The sequence below is a fragment of the Lipophrys pholis genome, assembly GCF_963383615.2.
Source record: "Lipophrys pholis genome assembly, chromosome: 1".
Classification (NCBI taxonomy): Eukaryota; Metazoa; Chordata; class Actinopteri; order Blenniiformes; family Blenniidae; genus Lipophrys; species Lipophrys pholis.
Genome location: NC_137635.1, coordinates 42,044,956 through 42,066,112, shown reverse-complemented (window position 1 = coordinate 42,066,112; position 21,157 = coordinate 42,044,956). Strand labels below are relative to the sequence as shown.

At 38.2% G+C, this 21,157-nt stretch overlaps 2 protein-coding genes across 5 annotated transcripts; one reads left to right on the top strand and one right to left on the bottom strand.

Annotated features, from left to right (window-relative positions):
- The first annotated feature begins 750 nt into the window (after positions 1-750).
- saga (S-antigen; retina and pineal gland (arrestin) a) lies at positions 751-14,821 on the top strand. Of its 4 annotated transcripts, none has more exons than XR_013935240.1 (16): positions 751-1,023; positions 2,335-2,364; positions 2,653-2,742; positions 3,587-3,665; positions 4,608-4,668; positions 5,500-5,544; positions 6,312-6,511; positions 6,644-6,703; positions 6,869-6,936; positions 8,025-8,160; positions 8,402-8,486; positions 8,577-8,649; positions 10,866-11,003; positions 11,099-11,180; positions 12,510-12,562; positions 13,968-14,821. XR_013935240.1 is itself a non-coding variant. In XM_080460350.1 (16 exons), exons 3-16 carry the CDS (start codon positions 3,618-3,620, stop codon positions 13,028-13,030), a joined length of 1,074 nt encoding a protein of 357 aa, XP_080316476.1. In that variant the 5' UTR covers positions 989-1,023; positions 2,653-2,742; positions 3,587-3,617; the 3' UTR covers positions 13,031-14,814. The 4 variants fall into 4 exon arrangements, 1 of the variants encoding a protein (XP_080316476.1); XM_080460350.1 differs by lacking the exon at positions 2,335-2,364 and adding an exon at positions 12,126-12,140 and having other exon boundaries at positions 989-1,023; positions 11,099-11,176; positions 13,017-14,814; XR_013935239.1 differs by lacking the exon at positions 2,335-2,364.
- A 334-nt stretch (positions 14,822-15,155) lies between these two features.
- Positions 15,156-20,368, bottom strand: LOC308118178 (uncharacterized protein). The gene is made up of 5 exons (XM_080477464.1): positions 20,327-20,368; positions 19,695-20,118; positions 18,673-18,753; positions 18,314-18,394; positions 15,156-17,509 (listed from the first exon to the last, which is right to left on the bottom strand). The coding sequence occupies exons 1-5, from the start codon at positions 20,363-20,365 to the stop codon at positions 16,584-16,586; spliced, it is 1,551 nt and encodes a 516-aa protein (XP_080333590.1). The 5' UTR covers positions 20,366-20,368; the 3' UTR covers positions 15,156-16,583.
- Between the last annotated feature and the right edge of the window lie 789 nt (positions 20,369-21,157).

The window sequence follows — 21,157 nt, the reverse complement described above, 5'->3', positions numbered from 1 at the left end:
TCCATCTCTGTGGGTTCACCTGCTGACAGGCAGAACAACGGATTAAAGCTGTACAGCATCATGCTGCCTATCTATCTATAGACACACACACACACACACACACACACACACACACACACACACACACTGGATGAGACTTACTCTACTTAACCTTCAGTCTGCCTCTGCACAAACTGGATGTTAACAGTTTGAACATATTTTTATTTTTATTCCTGTTTGCTAGACCTTAAGTAATTATACCACTAATAAATAAATAATGAGAACATCTTTAAGATTTGTATTTTACTGCTGGTAATGCTTTATGAGGCACACGTTACTAGTAACAAACCACTGGATTGCTTTACTTTGTAGAGCAGCCATTCTTGTTACAGTGGTTGATGAGAATAAAAGGCAAGCAGTAATTAAAAAATGTTTTACATTCTTATTTTTGAAATAATGATATTTTTGTGTGTTGTTTTTTTATTTGTCATACATTATTTCACTACTTGTTGCCATCTTTGTTTAACAGGATTGTTCATGATGAGGTTTGCAGATGTGCACATCTTTACTGCCAAATGTAGACATTTAGATTTAATAATCAAAAGGTTTTCGGTTAAAACACAGTAGAGGGTGTGTTGTGGGAATAAATCTAAAGCAAAGACAAAAAACCCCCCAAAAAAACATTCCCTCCCGTTGTTTCGTTCTGTCTGCCTAATCTGACCCTGTTGTGCTGACTGCGGGGGAATCAGCTTCAATCCTCTCAGTCGGCTCATTCACATAAAGTGTGCCTCTGTCTGTCTGTCTGTCTGTCTGTCTGTCTGCCTGTCTGTCTGCCTGCCTGTCCGTCTGTCTGTCTGTCAGTCTGTTTTGGTTTGGGGATTTGGGGGTACAGAGCATCGTGGGTTGGTCAAAGTTCAGATGCGACCAACCTGATTGGCTGAGAGGGACTCGGAGGAGGCTGCGGCAGACAGCAGGCGTTTACTTATAGACCCTGTCTGTCTCTTCCTCTGATTCCCCGACACGTCCTCCACGTCTGCCGCTCAGGTGAGTCACTCTGAAGTCCCTTTCTACATATTCAAGTCTTAAAGGTTTAAAAAATATATCACTGAGTGATACTATCCCCCCCCCCCCAAAAAAACCACCAAAATCCCAAAATATATTGTTTATTTTTGTTTGGAAATTTGACTGTGTTGAAAAGGATGATTTTTTATTCTTTTTTTTTTTTTTTTTTTTTTTTTTTTTTTACAGTTTTTACAATCTTGTTCTCAATCATTATTTAAAAGCACTATCACTTTCATGGTTTTTAAAAATTCATGTTATAAAATTCAATTGCGATCCGTAATAACATTAACAAGACTGAAATTCATTTGACTACAATAACTGTGGGACTTTGTTTGGGGACAATATATACTTTCTGGAACTCAACTACTACCAGAAGAGATAGAAAAAATATATTAAAGAAACTGACGAGTCACGTGTTGTAAGACAAGTGTGTTGTTATGTATTTATTAATTTATTGAGCAGGCAGGAAGGGAAAAAAAAAGAAAAGATAAATACGACATTTGTTACAGGTGTGATAATGACAGGAGCACCTTCTTACTTTAACTGTTAAAAGGTTCCTGATGTTATTCTGTGCTAGTTTTAAGGAGAGGTGAAAAGAATCAAGGAGGGGTTTAAAGGGATTAAGAAGCTCAGCTGAGTTAAGTCGCGTTGAGTCTCTCAGTCATCTCACCTCAATCAACTCAGCAAGGAGAAATTGTTCCTCTGCTTATTCAGAGATAACATAAGCGGCCAAAAACAATAGCAGCTTTCATACGACAAAAAGCAAACTGACCTCAAATTCTCAAAAAATGTGCGTACCTGTGTGTGTGTGAGCCCCGGGTTTTACCGTCTCACCGCACTGTTGTCAAGCAACAGTTTTCCAAAAGCAAATATTCCGGATTGCGAAAACAAGATTGGAAGTAATGGCTATTGATTCTGTCTTCTCTCTTCCAGGGTAGCCATATGTTTGCTTTTATGTTTGAATCATCTTCCTGATGCAGCCTGAACAGTTGGGCGTTCACCTCATATAGCCACAGTGTTGCCACTGGTGGTGCCTGATGGTTATCGCTGATGTTTGCAAAGCAGAAATCATTCAGTAATAAAGTTGCTTCCAGATTGTCCGGGGGGAGACTCGGGAAACCGGTCGCTCACAGGTGCTTTTCCCAGGCTTTGTCAAACCGAGTCTAATTCTTAGTTTCACGGGTAATGGTAGGATGATGGTTATTCTATGCACATATGAACCAGATATCAACAAGTTGTTTGTTTTTTTTTTCTTCAAATTTGATAATTGTCTTAAAATCCATGCATGCTCAGTCAGAATTTGGATGCACCTTTCCACCACAGGTGAGAGTAAATTCTTGATGTGGTATCAGAAGGTGACTAACTATAAAGTAATTCTGAAATGTATTTACGAGTCCAAAACAGAGATAAGTCTCAATTATTCTTACGTCTCCTATTTTACAAAGAGCAGTTTATTGGGCTGAAAGACGCCATATATTTTTGTGGCCATGTAAAAAGCACCGTCTCAAATGACTTTGTAAGGGCATTCATGTTGATCTTTTCACTCTAAAGTGTATTTCAGTTTCCAAGAATATGTTCTGCTCATCATTCTTTTGCCCCTTTCCATTATAGGAAAGCCCCCTGCAGTTTTCTGGCTCAGAGGGATTAGAGTGACATCCAGAGGTTTCCACAACAGCGACCCTTTTCAGGAATTAAATCCAGGTTGTTTTAATCTACAGAACATGTTTTTGATTCTTTCCCGGGGGGGGGGGGGGGGGGGGGTGCGGGAGTCACGGATAGTTTTAAAAGAGAGATTCAGTGAAAATATGGTAAACACACAGTTTTGAGGTGCATTTGAATACTTCTCAGAAACAATTTGTGCAGAAAATGGGACTTAGTGATGTGATTAAAGTGGGACATATTACTAAGCAGGTGAGCATTTTGTTCATAAAGTCGATGTGCTGCCAGCCAGAAAAATGGACTAAGCTGGAGTTTCAGTGAGTTTGATAAGTGGCTTATTGTGGTTGGTAGACGACTCAGTAAGAGCATCTCCAAAACTGTCTCCTTTGTGGAACATCCCCACCCTGTAATGGTCCAAGGAAGGAAAAGCAGTGAGCATGAGATGGGGTCTTTGATGCATTGAGGAGCGAAGGTTGATCCAACAGATGAGCAACTGTAAGCTGCTGACAATGCAGTTAACTGCATATGAAGCTACAACAAGCGACAGAACACATGACGGTCATTGTGACGTTGTGATTGATCAATGTACATTTGTGAAATGATCAAGTTGAGTCATTAACCGATTAGAGTTTAGACATACCAGAGAGACACTTGAGCAAATAAGGTTTAACAATATATACAGTCAGTGAACAAAGTCTCCGTGTTATACAACATATTCCGTTGCATGAATTCAGAAGGTGACACTGTGGTCACGTTGATTTGTGTTCCCGTCACTAAAATCGTTTCATCCATCAGTCCTCTGAGTCAGCGAACATTCAACATTGAAAATTAATTAATTATTTCTAAGTTGTTCTTTTGAAAAGACTCCCTTGCCTTCCTTCCTCAGAATCAGCTGACGGCCGTTTATCTGCACCAACATGAGCCCCAAAAATGTTGTGTTCAAGAAGGTCTCCAGGGACAAATCGGTGAGTGGAAAATCTCAGGTGAAGATTATCCCACGATCCTCCGCTAATGCCTGTGTGTCGGAGGCAATTTCAGATTGGTTCACCCTGTTTGTCGTGAACCACATTCCTGGTAAATTAACAGGGAAATGATAAAACTGTGACAGGATTTCTCGGACCAAACAGTCTCAGGGAATAAAGATGGACTCATTAATCTATGTGGTCTCAGGTTGTACAATTTTTGGAATTAGAATGTCTGAGGAAAGCTTAAAGTCTGTCAGAACAATATAATCGGCTACAACTTTGATGTTGGCGAAAAGATATAACTACAAGACAAAACGCGCACTTTACTGTTCAATCAATAGTTGAGCTCAAGATTATAAAGATGCAATAAGTCTTTAGTTTGACAAATCTTTGAAATATTGTTTCCACAATAGTTTTATTTTTATTTTTCTCTTCTCTAAACACCAACTATCAGTGGTTAAATGTTTTCTTTAAAAGACAAACGATTATTGGAGGTTTACTGTGAAAGCTTAGATATAATGACAAATGTTAGATCATTTATACTGATGGCTAATGTACTAGACCAATAAGGTATATCATAATTGTAACTTTTTTCCAAGTTTTCCACTATAATAAGTTTCAGTTTTTAGCCATTAAAATACACCTAACCTACTGCAGATCAGTGATACTGATCACATGTTTTCTATGCAGTCTCCCCTTTAGTCTCCAGTTCATTTGGGAACTCATAAACATTGCAAAGAAACAACTTTAGATTTTTGGGTTTGATGTTTTAAATAATGGTAGATGGTTCAAATTTGGTTTCTATACCAAGGCATTAAAAATGATTACCAACAAAATGACATACAGAAAGGAAATGACTTTGATTAAAACTTTACTTTCAATGAAGAACTTACAGATCATGTAGATATTATGCTTTCTTTAACAGTGTTATATTTGCTTCAGGTTGGCGTGTACATGGGGAAAAGAGACTTTGTTGACCGTGCTGATTCTGTGGATCCAGTAGGTGAGTCTCACAAACACCCTCATATGTGGTATCCATGATAAAATGTCCATGAGGAGTGTCTTCAGACAGTAACGTCTCGGGGTATACAGTGATGTGCCCAGAGGTTTGTTATTGGTTCAGACAAAGCGGGGGGGGGGGGGCTGTATTATGCTAAGGTGACATCATCATCATCATCATCATCACCATCGTCAATTATCATAGCATCACTTCATTTTGTCTTTCATAATTAATCTGAATAGTAAAACACACACTTGTCCGATTTCCTCCCCTGTCCTCCTGCATGTCTGTCCACCATGTAACTGAGGTCTTTTGGTCCGTCCTTACCCTCAAAATGGTTTATCTGAAGATTTTTCTGTACCTGATTCTAACCTGATTGTTTTCATTCTATTCATCCTGTTCTACGTATTTAAAGTTGCCCTTGCAAGCCTTGAAAGGCACCTACTTATATTTAAAATTCATTATTAGAATGATTAAATGTATATAATCAAAAGGAAAAGTTAACATGATAAATCAGAATAGCATCACACAATAGAAGCCTTTTTTTTTTAAAACTGTTGCACATTTTCATTTCTGTTATAAACTGTAAACCTCAACTTACAGACGAATCTCAAAGAAAAGGTCGAGAAATTAAAAAAAAGAATTGTTATTAGGGAGTCATTGAGAGTGCCAGGCTCTCAAACTCTATGTAACTTTTAGTGGTGAACTTCCTAATCTATATTCTTCAGCTGTGGTTTGACTTTTTATTTGTATGTGTGCGAAAACAAACTATTTCTTCCGTACTATTCCAGTTTCTGTCGTGTTATAAGTTTTGTTTATCTGTGTTACCACTAGATGGAGTCATCGTCATCGATCCCGAGGCTCTGCAGGGGAGAAAAGGTCAGAAACGTCTCATTCGTGTCACCCAGCTGAGCAGCATTGTGCTGATCTGGACTCAGGATTCACTTTTAGTAATCGTTTGCTAACCAATATGATTTATTTAATTTTAAAATGCCAGCTTTACCAAAGAAATAAAAAAACCTCATGTAGTTTCCATTATTGACTTTCAGATTCTTCTTTATATAATGTTTTAACAAAATCGTGTTAAAGATTTTACTGACATGTCCTTCTCATTATTAGATCATTTGTAATCACTTAATCGGTTCACAAAAAAAGCTTGGTAATTGTTGTCATCCATTATAAATGACACTTTCAACCATGACTATCCGATGTCTGCTTGCAGTTTCTCGAATGAGTTTCTGGTTTCCTCAAACTGAAGGGTTTGCATTTTTTACTGTATGCCCGACAAAAGCAGACTCAAAGACACCAGGATGTGCTTTGTGAATTTGTAATAAATATTATTCACCTTTACTGGTAATTTACAGTAATCTGATCAAGGCTTTTATCAACAGAGTAATTTAGTAATAAAAAAATCTAAATAATGTTGCTCAATGTATACAGTTTGACAGCAGTTTTTTTTTAATTGAATATAAAAAACGAATATTTACTAGAATTGGAAGCATGCACAACTGTATGCAACATTCTTATATAGAAATTAGGGGCACAAACAGTTTTAACTGAGGTTTGAAAGAGCCCAAATGTAGATTTGTCTTGGAGAAACTGTTTCTTTATTATCACTAATCAACTGTTTCTCTGACGCTCTTCAGTGTTTGTCACACTGAGTTGCACCTTCCGCTATGGGAGAGACGACATGGATGTGATGGGAATCGCCTTCCGCAGGGAGCTGTACCTGTCCACCCGCCAGGTGTACCCACCTCTGCAGGACCGCGAGAAGGGCATCCACACCAAGAGTCAGGCTAAACTGCTCCGCAAGCTGGGAAACAACGCCTACCCTTTCTTCTTTGAGGTTCGAGAGGATGATCATAGACAGACAGAAAGAGAAAAATCAGAAATCAGAAAAGAAATATTGTGCAATTTATTACAGTAAATTGGATCTTAATAAGACAGCCCTTAAGATTTTTTTTTTTTGTCTCCTCAGTTTCCAGAAAACCTGCCTTGCTCTGTGGCTCTCCAGCCAGCACCCCAAGATGTTGGCAAGGTAAGATCCTGATGATGATGATGATGATGATGATGATGATGATGATGATGATGATGATGATGATGATGATGATGATGATGATGATGATGATGATGATGATGATGACTTTAAATGAGAGAATCTCACTGCATGCTGACATGTCTTCTCTTCCGTCCTCCTTTGCAGCAATGTGCCGTGGAGTTTGAAATAAAGGCCTTCAGCGCCGAGAGCCAGGATGCAAAAGTACGCAAAAGGTGAGTGTCAGGTCACTTGTAGTGTGGTGGAATAAAAAAGAGAATACGTCCTATTAAGGGTTTGTTTTAATCCCAGCACAAAATTACTTCAGCATGCATACACATATTTTTTTGTTTTTAAACATACTTTACATATGTTGCACAAACTTGAACTTATGTCCTGTCCTCACTCACTCAACCCCATGAATGAAAGTCTGTTTTGTTGCTCCCGAAGAATATTTATTTGTTGGAAACTGGCTTAAATGGATGTTTTGGTCATAAATTTCATAACACATAACATAATAATAAACTCTAATCAGTGTTCATGTAATGCAATGTTATATGTTATTTACAACAGGTTACTAAAGAATCCCCCAATATTCCTACTTGTTTTACCATTAAATACGCTATCATCAATCAGTTGGCCTTGTGCACTAACTAAAGTGAGAAGTGCTTTTCTAAGTGAAATAGAAGAAACTTATGTCAATATATGAGAAATATAAAGCAGAAGTGTGTTGCTGAAAGCCCTAAATGAGAAATGTCATTTCAATGTGGAGCACAACCTTTTAACATCTTCTGGGATTACCAGTAACTCGTCTCACAATGATGAGACGTCATCTTAATGTGGGTGTGCAAACAGACATAGGTTCACAGGCCTGTTGTTGGTTAATCAGATGATCACTGCATCAAACTTGACCTATTGAGTCATGCTTGGTGTTCTGGTCATGGTTTAGCAAGGAGATGCTTCGCTAAGCCTTTTTCTAGTACATTAAAAAATGAAAGAAACTTTCAACAAATCAAATGTCTCGATAACATACAAAGTAAACCCAGTGATTATTTTTTCTTCAAAGATATTAGATCGTGAAAAAAAAACGTGTTCACAAAGTCAGATTAACCTATAATTCTACTGAAATCTATTAAACTCCAGAAGGATTCTAGAGGAACAATCCACCTCTGAGAGAAACCTGTCGCCATCTGACCTCTAACGATTATTGATCAGAGAGCAAAATGTCTTTCTCTCTTTGTCACACTCATTTAAAGACTCCTGGTTGTACACATTTCAAGAGGTGTTCTGTTTACATTTTCCGGCTTTGTGTTTTGTCAAACAGGAGCACGGTGAAGCTGCTGCTCAGGAAGGTGCAGTACGCTCCAGAGAGCAGCGGGACTGCACCTTGTGTTGAAACCACGAAAGACTTTGTCATGTCTGAGAAGCCACTGCATGTCAAGGCCAGTCTGGACAAAGAGGTGGGGTCACTCTGTGTTTCTTTCTGTTCCACATATATTCAGTATGTTGTGACTCATCTTCTTTCTGAAAGCATTCAGGAGGCGAGGGAAGCAGAAGGGGAAAGCCCCCCCCCCCCCCCCCTGAGAACTTTGTGCTTGTGTAACTTACACAATCACACCTCCAAAAATATGCAGCAGGTTCTCTTCTCAGCAGGCAGCTCAAAGATGTCAACCTTCTCACGCTCTGCAACCCTGTTTTCAGGTGTACTACCACGGTGAAAGCATCAAAGTTCATGTCAATGTTACTAACACCTCCAGCAAAAACATCAAGAACATCATCATCTCTGGTAAACACACAGTCAATCTGCTTTTTCAACAACGGTTAACCAAAGCTGGTGGTAAATGTCAGGTTTTCCGTGTCTCTTGTGCTTCTTCAGTTGACCAAATCGCCACAGTGGTGTTGTACTCCAACGACGCCTATGTCAAATGTGTGGACATCGAGGACACTGGGTAATAATCAGCACGTAAACACAAAGAACCTAAAGATTCACTGTGTAGTCCAACTCGTTACTCAGGTGGAAGTACAAATACTTGTACCGGTTAAACGTCTTTATTTAAGTAAAAGTAAAATGCAAAAGTACAAAAGTATGAATTAATAACTTCATTGATTTTTAACTACTTTCTGGGGTGAAATACAATTCAACTATTATTATTGTAACACTACATTTATCAGTGTGGATGCACCAGCTTAATCATGAGTAATGGCGCAGATCATCACAAGATATGAGTGTTCTTATCTGAAATATTAAGTTATTTAAATTTTCCAAGGATGCAAAATCTACCTATTTATTTATCTTTTCTCCCCTTTTATTTATTTCAATCATGTTATTTTATTTTTCCCAGATTTCATGAAACTCATTCAATTAAATGATTACATAATTGAAAAGGAGCACAAAGAAGATAACAGTTATAGTGGGTGCCCCTTTCTTCAAAACACAATAACAGAAAAAAAAATATACGCAATGGACTGATGTGTAATTTACAGAATATTCACTTCAGTCACACAGATGGAAATTGTGTAATTAGAGCAGAATCAAGAGTTACGAGTAACTTCTTTTAGCTCTTAGCTTTCAAAAATATTAACTGCATTTCATAATAGTGCATCATGAATATGTATTTGGTTTGCTTAATAATGGGTTTTATTTATTTGTTTGAATAAATCGTAAGCAGAACAAAATAGCATCTATTATCTTAAAGAATGTTAAGTGTATTTTATTATCTAGTATTATAGCTGCAATGACAACCTAATTATTTTGACAGCAAATTATAATTTGTAAGAAGCAAATTTAATTTGTTTTTTTGTTTCTCGGGGTTGCAAAAACTGGTCATTGACTTCTAAACTTTCAGCACCGGGTGGATAACAAACAAACCAACAGAAACATTGCAATCGAGTCTCAAGTTTCTCAAATTCCCACTTGTATAATAAAAGTTTAGGAAGTGACAGTGTGAAGGTGCCACTCCTCCAGCTCACCTCGGATGAACCGGGGCAGGGATATCAGATCTCGTCTAAGACAAAAAGACAAAAGACTCCTGCATAAAGGAAACTCAGTCTGTCCATGAAAAGAGGACACAGAGCGACCACAGGGGGGCGGTGGGCTTGTGGGACACTTTGATCTGCTTTTTTCTCACAAACAAAATTCAAAGTGACTTTAGGAAGCTTTATGAGAGGAAAAAAACACGATCGTGTTCCACTGTGAAGTAAGTCAAAATATTTTTCATATTAGAGGAGAGACTCTCCTGCTCTATGTGTCAATAGTCCAATGACAGTAAACAATCTTCGATAAGGTTTCGGTCAACAACTGAAGCATCTAAAAAAAACAACTTGGGTATGTGTTTGTGTTTTGGATCCGATTCAGAAAGCTCCAGATGTCGCCCCATTAACCAAAGACAACATCTTGCAAAATAATAATAATAATATTTATTGTGTGACCTTTTGGAGGATAACCATCATGTCTGACTGGAGGATAAAGAAATTCAAAATGCAAATGTGAAAAAATACTGCATCTTCAGAATCCACAAGGACTTGTACAAATTGATTTACGTGGGTTTATGGAACATATTGCCATTGTTTTGTATTGCATCCGTGTAAAGTAATCTGATGACTGTCCATCCATCTTCTACACCCCTTTGTCCAAATGCTCATAGTGGGTTGCTGCAGCGGATCTCTCGTCCATCACATTGCAAACACAGAGAGAAAGCCAGTCAGACACACTGACATTTAAAACGAGGATCAACGTGGAACTACTAATTGGTCTCAAATGCAGATTTTGGACAACTAGAAGAAATTCCACCACAAACACAAGGGGAGAACAAGCAAACTGCAAAAAGAAACTCCAAACCTGGAGAAGAAATTGAGATATTGTCGCTGTGAATTGAGCGTTCCAACCACTCCACTAGCATGCAGCTGGTTGACTTTTTTTTCTAATCAGTTATGCACAGAATGTATTGTTTTGGTGATTTCTTGTATAGTTTATTCATGTTACGTTTTTATAAAATACATTATGATAAATCAGAATCATTTTATGGTATGTACTTTAAGCCATCTGAGATCACTTATTTAACAACTCGTGCACTTACAAATCTCAGTAGACATTTCAGAATCAGTGTAAGAAAGTCATAAAGTATATTTTTACTCATCTAATCTCACTGTATTCTGCATTTTTCAGGGATTCCGTGTCAGCTGGAGCGACCCTGCAGAAAGTGTACACCATGCTACCTCTGTTGGCCAACAACAGAGAGAGGAGGGGCATCGCTCTGGACGGGAAACTGAAGCACGAAGACACCAACCTGGCATCGTCGAGCATGTGAGGAAATTCCGACAAGTGGATCCGCGAGCTTCTTGACATTGGCTTTGTTAGACTTCAACAAATAAATAAATCGTGTTCCCCTTCTCTTGCAGTGTCAAAGAGGGTGTGCTGAAGGAGGTTATGGGAATTATGGTTTCATACAGAGTAATGGTGAAGCTCATCGTTGGAGGGTCAGTCTCTGCTGTGTGTGCCTGCATGAGGGTGTTGGGGGGGGGGGGGGGTTGCTTTGTTTATTTCAAACAAACATGGTGAGATTTATGCTCAAGAAACTACAAATGTGAATTGAGGCCAGTGTGAAGTAGTTACAAGAAATCTTTAGCCTGTCTGTCTCCAACCACAGAATTGTGTTATTTACCTAACGGCCACGTTTGAGTGAAAAAAATCTTACATGTGTCCTAAATTCTTAGGAATCTTTATTCTGTGTTCAGTGGCAGCTGTGACGTGTCTGCTAAAGACACATAAATCGGAACTAATTTGTAGTCAAATAAATGGCAACGCCTACCAGTTGGTATGGTTTATGAAACTGTGCGACTAGTAAAGATTATTTTGGCAAAAGCGTCAAAAGTTTCAATGAAATAAAAAAAACCCAGTTTGCCATTTTCATTTCAGTAAAAAGATCAAAATTAGTCAAAATGAACTGATCATTGCAGAGGCATGTGCATATCTGTTCAGCTCCACATCAGTGTGACCGCATGAATTGATTCCATCATTTTTAGAAAATCTAGAAAAGCGGAAAAAAAAGAAAATTAAGGTGGCCTTGCTTTTACAAAGAAATCTTTTTTAAAATGCATCACAAATCAACACGAAACAAATCACAATCACAATCACAAAAATCATAATTTTCCACTTTCAAATGCAACATTTTGTCACAGCTGAGGGTTTTAAAAAAAATGTTTGCGGTAAGTATGCTGATAGATCATCTACTCTCCACTTCTAAAGGAAGATAATCCAGACCTCATAACGGCCTGACTGATTTTGCATGCCCTATTCCCTGTTTATTTAGTAGTTATAGTTTTAGCTTCTCTATTAAAAAACAAAAGGCGATTATGCTGTGCATTAATTTCTTTCACTCTGTTTGTGTTGCTTTAAATGACATCCCTGCCTGCACTGGGCTCACAGGATGATGGGGTCAAGGTATGTCAAGTCCTGCTTGTATTTGATGACACTAACCTGCTGAGGCTTTCAATGTGAAAGTGTCGACAACGTTTGAAAGAAGCAAAATAACAAAAGCTAGAATGAAAAGTTAACATTTTCGTCAAGTCAGAACATTTCGCCTCTGAAGATTTTTCACATGCCGCTTCATCACACAGCCATGTTCAGCATGTTAAAACTTTTAAATCGTATAAGACATTTCTTTTCCATTTTAAAATGTTTAATCTTCTGGCTTTTCAAAATAATGCTGCGAAATATTGTAAACAATGCTGTTACATTGTTTTGGACTTAAATTAATGAACGACATGCATCAAACACTTTATTTATTTATTTTTTTTACTTGAATTGCAGTGAGGTTGGCCTGGAAGTCCCTTTTATACTGATGCATCCTAAACCAGATGCAGGTAAGGAACACAAATCCCCCACATCCAGCATAGTGTTATATTCTTTTTGCCACTGATATATAGAAAACATATGATTGAGGGCACGGTTATACATAATTGTGGATACAGCTGTCTTCATCGTTGTTTCAGTGATTGACAAAGCAATGATTTTATTGATCATTTCATTATCCATTCGGTCTTGAAATCTCAGAAAATTGTGAAAATTGTCCGTCAGTATTTTCCAAATCCTACAATGACTTTTCAAATGTTTTTTGTAGATGCAAAATTAAAGTCAAGTCAAGATCATGGAGAATGAAAATAAAAAAAACACCATATGTTAACATCATAGAATATTATCTTAAGATAATGGATTTTTAAAAACATCATAACCAATGACTCAAGTAATCAGCACAGCTCAAGCGATCATCTTTAAAAAAAACCTCATCTTTTCCTCTTTTTTTCTTGCTGCCAACAGTAAAGGAGAGGTAAATATGCAAATTATTTGTATTGTCTTCTTCACCCTCACAAAGGCACTGCTTTTATGTTGCACTGAGTATCAGAGTTTCTGTAAGGACAGATAAAAGACAATGGTTTTTGGAATGAATGTTCTCTGTTTATTGAGACTCGCGGTGTACACGTCATCTGCCTGTCGTCGCCTTTGTTCAGTTTATCCAGAGGCAGGATCATATTCCGCTATCATATTTTCTCTTCGTCAACTTTTTTTAATTGAGTTCATTTCACAGCTTTTTTTTTCCCTCATCAGCATCTCCATCAACTCTATCAGTTTCCATCCATTTCATTGTTTCATGTCCTGTTTCTCTGTCCCTTCTCAGTCTGTTTTAATAAAGATTATTTTAAGGGGAAACATTCAAGAAGGTGGTTGACACTAAGTTTACCTGGTCCAGATGCCTGTAGAGCTTCTCAAAACACATAAATTCAGTATAATGTCCCCTTGATCAACATGTCATTAACTCTTTCAGAACAAAAGGTGTGCAGTGAGAGTTATGTTTTCAGATCAGCCACTGTGATCCAGCAGAGGAACCTCTTTGTTTGGGTTGTAAATTTTGCTTGAAACAACTTTGTTTTTTTTTTGGTTTTTTTTACATCACGTCTCTTCACTGGACAAAGATCATAGAGCACAAAACCCATCCATCCACCCCTTCCTCCTCCTCCTCCTCCTCCTCCTCCTCCTCCAAACATGGACTTTTGTCACTTTTCATGGCTGAGTTGCAACATTGAATCATTATCTTTGAGGTTTTAGTAACTGCAGCTACTAGAAGTCACAATAAGCAAACACTACAGCTTGATGAACAGATATCTTGCTGAAAGATTAAGAAGAAGATAAACTGCACACTCGTGGAAATTGTTCATTTTCACCCTGCAGCTGACTCCACATGCTAACATTTAACACTGCTGCATTTCATAGTGAGCTGGAAGAGGAGATGGTGTTCCAGGAATTCAAGCGCTCTTACTTGAAGGGCATGATCGGCGACGATGACGACGAGGATGGCAACGTATCAGGTGGCGATGAAATGGCACCCAAAGAAAAATGAATGTGGGAGTCAGTAATGCTGAAACCAAGATGGCTGGGAGTTTGTGATCGAAGTAGTTAAATGGAAAGACCATAGCTGTGTGATTTTCTTTTCCTGTCTCGTTATTTAGGTGTGCTTTACATTGCTCCGAATATTTTTGAAAGTACCCAATAATGCAGTGTTTATTTTTAAGCTTAGCTTCTTGTTTGTCACCCTCAACCTACAGATAGAAATATCTGTAGGCTTTATGTTATTCTGTCATTATTTACATTTTTCCTGGCTGTGAATGAGAGGTCCTCATATGTTCTATCTTGTAATGTGAATTTTATTATTGACAAAAGATCATATTTTTATTCAAAACAACTGAATACATAATATCGTCGAAGACGTGTTTGAATGCGTTAGCCACCGACCAGCCACTGAGTAAACCACCTAAATGAGTCAAAGCAGCTAATATCACAATGATCTTGGACTTTGAAGCTGACAAAGATGCAAAATTGTGCTTTTGTGGACGTTGTGAAGACAAATTTTGTTTTAGTGAAGCTGAAATTTTAACCACTTCAAAGCTTTGATTATAAAGCTGCTCAGAATGTTCATTGCTGCATATGTGATGCTTAGATTTCTTGCAGAAACATGTATCTAGAAGTCCTCTCCAAAACCAGACGTAGATTAGTTTTGGCGAGATGTGCTGCTCAGTGCAGTTGACCTGTTTGAACACTCAGAATAAAAGCTGATGAATCTACCGATCTTTGCTGCTCTTTCTTAACACAATGAAGTCACACGGTTAGAATGATACCTGACCGATCCTATAAAGATTAAACCTGACCACATGGCAGTGGGTTGGTTAGCACTCTTCCTTCACAATAAGATAATTACCAGTTCAAGTCAGGCTTCTGGGGTCTCTTTTTGGATGATCTCCAGGCTTGCTGGCTGTCTATGGAACTCCAATGAAAGGTTTGACATTTGATTATTTTGATCCCCAGAGAAAGAAAATCTGTTATTGGATGAGCACAATGGGCTCATCCCACAAATGCATGCTATTTTCCAACATTGCACAATCTATAGAGAATTAAACAGGAATTCCAACAGCAAGATGTTTTTTTATTGCCAAAAAGCATTTTTACATCAAAGAAACAATCGAACCAAACTATACATTTCTTGATCTTTTCAGCCATTTTTGGTTTGTTTAAAAAAAATGTGTCGCAAAATCATAAGATGATCTTTTATTCTGCATTTAACACGTCTTTTTAAACAGGGACATTTCTCCCGAGGCATACAAAGTAAAATTAAGCAAAATAAAATATTTTGGTAACATGATTTTCAGCAATATCCTTACATGAAATACATTTGTACTCATTGATTATATAAGCAGCAAAATAATTTACAGTAAAAAAAAAAAACTATGAAGAGAGCTCGATCCCAGTTAGAAGGTAAATTTCAATGCACACTTTAAAGTACATCATTTAACATGATTGTTTCAAAAAACTTTCTTCAACTTATATTTTATCTGAACCTATCTTGTGTTGCCCCCCTTATTTATTCTCCTTTTCACCTGATCAAGCCTTCACACCAACTATCTGTCCTGATGTTTTGTCCTGATTTTAATCTACATCTTGGTGATGATCTTTTATAATCTTGGGTACTTAATGCATTTTTTCTATTGAAGGCAAGGAGGTTTGATTTTTGTCATACTGCTTTATCGTTTTCAAACTGCTTGCTAATAATTTCTAAAACTAGGCTGCAGAAAGCGAATATCAAGGTTTGATATGTGTAGGAATGAAAAGTACTTTTAAAGCTTTTACTATCAGCGCAGACCTAAACTTTGAAGTTTTTGAGCTGCTTGGACAATCGGTGGCAGCCATTTGAGAGTTTTTATTATATATTTTGATCATAAAAGTGTAATTCTCTTCACCTTTAAAGGAGGGGTGTATTCCCCTTTAGTACTTTCTCCATTATTACCCCTTACCAAACTCGATTCATTTTGCAAGTAATAGTTTTCTTTTAATTCTAGGAAATGTCAGTTTTGTTAATACAAACTGCAGTAATCACGTCCCAGGTATTTTTGAATGCCACATACTTGTCAGATACATGAATCAGTAGCTTTCTTTTATTATTTTACATTTTTTTGTTGGTTTATCAATATCTTCTCTTTCATTTCATGTCAAAACTGAAAGAAAACTAAATGCAATATTTCATTGTAATTTGTCGAAGACATACCAACCCAAACTAACTGCCTCATAGTAGCGTAAGAATCATGAGATTCCAAACATCAGTGAGATTAAATTAGTTAAGATGTTTCAGTCTGGACAAAAGTGGTTCATTTTTGGTTTCAAACTATATTTGTGGTACTTCTTTTTATTTTAGCAGAAGGACCCCACATCTAAGCTGTAGATGTCAGCTGTGTAAAACAAAAGGTCAAACCCTGCATCTCTTGAAAGACCCCTCCTTTTAAATGTGGTAAGAGGCACACAGAGAATCTGATTAGGTGTCTGTGAAAAGATGACAGGACACTAATTTGGTGGAGGGGTCATCGTGGTGGTTTTGGTACCATCCCAGGTGTATTCTCCACTCATAGATTGATTCCAGTTTCCAAAATCTCGGCCAATTGGTAATTCACAGGAGTCGGGGTAGAGAAGAAATCCTGAAAATGTACTGGTGCTTTCACTGCTGCTGTACAAGCCGTTGGTCAGATTGTCCTTCACCTGTAACCACACCTGGTCTCCCATGTTGAGGTGGAGGACAACCTCCTGGCTGGTTGTAGTTGGATTGTGTACTTCTGTTATTTTGAAAACAGGCTGAAAGTTTAAGAAAAGCCCAATTTTCAGCGGCTTTACAGCAACAGCGAGGTTGAAAGAGAAGACGTAGGTGCCAATAACCGGGGCCATGTATTTGCCCATTGATGGGTTGAAGTGTCCCTGCTCGTTTGTGAGGACTCTGTGGAAAGCAACGGGCCAATCTTTCCTGGGAAAGGACTCATTGAGACTTGCACTGAATGCAGACCGGATGGCCGGGGAACATGGACCACGAGCTCCCATGAAACCCATATCACCCTTGATACCTTGTACCCCCATGATACCTTGTACACCCTGATCACCAGTGTCACCTTTGTCCCCTTTATCCCCCTTTGCTCCTTGTTGTCCATCAGTCCCGTTCGTTCCATCCACGCACTCACACACCCCCTGCTCACCTCGATCGCCTTTCTCACCATTCATACCGGGGTCACCAGTTATACCTAGGTCACCCTTGGCCCCCTCCTTACCCTTGGATCCCACAAGTCCCTTTACTCCTGGCAGGCCACGGCCTCCAGCTGGTCCAGGTGGGCCTTGTGGGCCTGGTGCACCTGGGACACTCTGACAGGAGGCAGGACATATGCCGATTTCTCCCTGAGGTCCCTGTGCACCCGGAACCCCCATTGAGCCTAGATCACCCTTTTCCCCTGGAAACATCAGAAATATTAGTTGCAATGTGACTCAAACTGCTCGCAAAGCAAGAAAACAAATCATTATTCAGTTAGCTGAGAGCTATTTCTTTTCAACCTGAATGTGATTTTACGAAACTTTAAATGTAGCATGTTGAATGTAAATTTTTCAATCTTTTAAAAGTTTTATTTCATGTTGAAACATTGCCAATGAAACCTGAATATAAGGTGCTAAATAAGAAAGTGAAGAATGTGTCCCCCCCCCCCCCCCCCAAAAAAAAACAACCTAATCCTCCAAACGGAGAGGTGTGGCACTGACAAACAACTCTCACAATACAGTACATGAATGATACATGGTCAGTCCATTGAATGGGGACAATAAAAGGCTATCTTGAAAAGGAAAGTGCTTCGGAGAGAGATTTGAGAATATGCTCTTTTATACTGGGTGCTTGTATTTCATACCGTGTTATCACTGCTCATCTTGAATGAGCCCTCGGAGAAAAGTGTGAAAACAACCTTAATGAATCGACATTTTGTAAAGGAGTGGTGTAGCTTTACATGATATCAGCAGGGGACAAACCGAATACTGAGAGCTCTATATCAGTATATTGAGTATACGCCAATCGTGTCCTTTGTGATTTTGGATTGAAGATATTTTATGTTTCACTCAACTGTTAAAAAAATAGTTTTACTTGTAAATAAATACAGGCAATACTATCTCAGAATGTATATTATCTAATATATTGCGAGTGTATTCATTAAAGCATGAATTGTACACTTTTTGGAGAATAGAGTGATCCTCAATATAAAATCATTACAGACCTTTAAATCCTCGCATGCCCTTTTGTCCAACGAGACCATTTTTGCCGAGTTGCCCTTTTCCCCCCTGGTCTCCCTTTTGACCTGAAATAATAGAAAGAAATGAAAGGATCAAAAATATTTATTAAAAAGAATTGATACTGGTTGGTGTATAAAACTCCATTTTTGATTGTTGTCTGCTGGGTGGACACTAAAAATGTAGCCATAGAAAGCAAAATATACTTGCTACAATGGAGAGATTTGCATTATCTGTAACAGTATAAAAGTACTTCATGCTGGACACTAAACTAAATTACATGACACTGAATGTTCTGTGGTAATGTTTAATATTACACAACACACAGCTTGACATCATAACTCACCTTTTATGCCTTGAGGACCCGTGAATCCTCGTTGACCTCTGAACCCCACCATTCCTCTTGGACCAGGGCTTCCAGGTACACCTGAATAACAGATATAATAACTTTAAAACAACTCTCAAAAGATAATGACTGTATCATTTTCAGATAAATACAAAAACCCTCATTCATGAAGAGACATTTATTTTTGTCAAACATTTACACAAAAAAAGTGCAAATAATTTGTTATTCTACATAAGTAAATAAGTAATGGATTTATGGAATTTGCGATTGCATTTTAGATTGTTGCTTTTTGTTGTATTGGTTTGTGGCATTTTGAAAAACTGAACTGAATGATACTGAGAACACAGAGATCTCAGACCAGCTTCACCTTCTGATCCAGGGTCTCATTTTATGTCAGCTAAAGCCAGTTGGATAACAATAAATAACAATAAACCCATTCAAATGTCCTTTACACTTTCATGCTTCATGAGCTTTTCAGAGTAAACACTTGGATTCGTTTACTTGACAATGAAGTTTTCTGATAAATCTTGTGTTTTTTTTTGTTGGTTTATTTTTTCCACAGATAAGTGTATTTCATCTTGTATAAACAATGTGTGTGTGTTTGACAACAGAGTAACTTAGAGGTCCCTAACTTTCTTTCAAATAGTGTTGTTTCGTCTTCACTTCCTTCTTTTAGTGTAACAATTCCTACCTCTGACTGTTTGTGTCTTGAGATTCCAGGTATGACACAGTGATTGATTAGTTGCCAACTTCACATAGTCGTGTTGTCTTTATTTTAAAATTGGACTCGAAGGTTGGGAAAATCTCCTAAAATCTTCTTGAAATAAATGTAACGTTCACTGTCAAACACTATTGCATTTCTGATTTATTTTTGTAAATTGATCCAATTGACATATTTGCTGGCTATTAGTGGTGTTTAATTTAGGGGATTGATGCTTCAAACGCAGCACAAGCGTTGCCAATATTCTTAATGTAGTATTAAAACAGTGTTGCTGTACGGGTGATAGGAATGATTTACATGCCTGGAAGGCCTCGATCTCCACGGGTTCCTTTTGCCCCTACAGTTCCTTTACAGTACGAACAGATGCAGAAGAAAGGGATCTGGCTTGCAGGTGGTGGTATTGGTGCATTCAGCAGCAAGTTGCAGTAGTGATGCTGAGGATCCAAGATTGGTTTGGTGGGCTGGAACTCATAATAGTTGTCAGTCATGTTGTCACCAGGCCCATATGGAGACCTCCCGATGGAGCCAGGCGGATGGATCACGGGCCAGGGAGGTGTTTCCTCCGCTGACTCAGATGAGCCCTCCCCACTTGAGCCATAGTCCACGGAACGTCTGAAGTCATAGGTAGAGCCCTCCTCACTGGACTGTTGTTTGTTGGTGTTTGTCAGCAGCGCAAGTGAGCAGAGAGAGGAAAGTATGAGGAGCCTCAGCAGCATTGTCAGCATCTACAGGAAGATGAAGAAGAAGAGGAAACTCTTACTCTGTAAAATAGGAACAATATCTGAGACAAACACATCCAGTAATAAATACTGAAATAGCATTGCATTTTCTCTTCTGCATTTCACCTGGTAACAGATGAGAACCATACAGAGACAAGAGAAAAAATATTGAAGCTGAACATTTCAAAAACATGAATTCCAGAGGAAAACTCACCGCTCTGTCTGAGCTGCACAGCCTCATGTGGAAAAGCATTTCTCGAATGACACGATTGAAACTGCTTTGATGCATTTATAGGCTTCCCCCAAAACAAAACTCCTTTCAGCTTCTGTCTTACCCACCGGGCCCACAGACAAGGGTGTAGGATGGCCAGAGGAGGAGGAGAAGGTGTGTCTTTATTCTCAAACTGAGGAAGAACTTGGCCCTCTTCCTGCACTGTCACCTCCCTCACCATGACAAAGCCAAAATATATTGAAGGCAGAAAGAAAAGATGCTTCTCTGTTTATCACACTCCACCCTCATTTCTTAATCTTCCTTTCAAATAAAGAACAAAACGTTTTGGATCATTCTTTTTTTATTTCCAGTATTCTGTGGTGCATGTGATGTTTTTCTAGCCCTGTGTGTTAATTTTTGGATGTCAGACATTCAAATATGTTAGGACAGGTGTTGTGCAAGGTACTTACATAATTAATTCCATTGATTTGCTTTGAAAGTACTGACACAATGTTCTGGTTACCTGAGATGTGTCTTTCAAATGGTCTGATATTGTAGTGTTGCTGTGACACATTAGTTCACCTGTCAGTACTGACTGTAAATGCAACCGGGTCTTCATTCAACTGGATTTACATTATTTAGTTAGAGGAAGATGCTCTTTAATAGTGTGATGAATCGGGAAAATATTACAAATATAGTCATCATGACCGTAACATGCCCAATTGGATGAATTACTTCTTTCGAATCTCTGAAGACAAAGCAAATCTTTGTTGATTAATGCTCTTATTATCTTAATTTCTTAGCTGTAATAACACTCCAGACTATTTCTTTAAA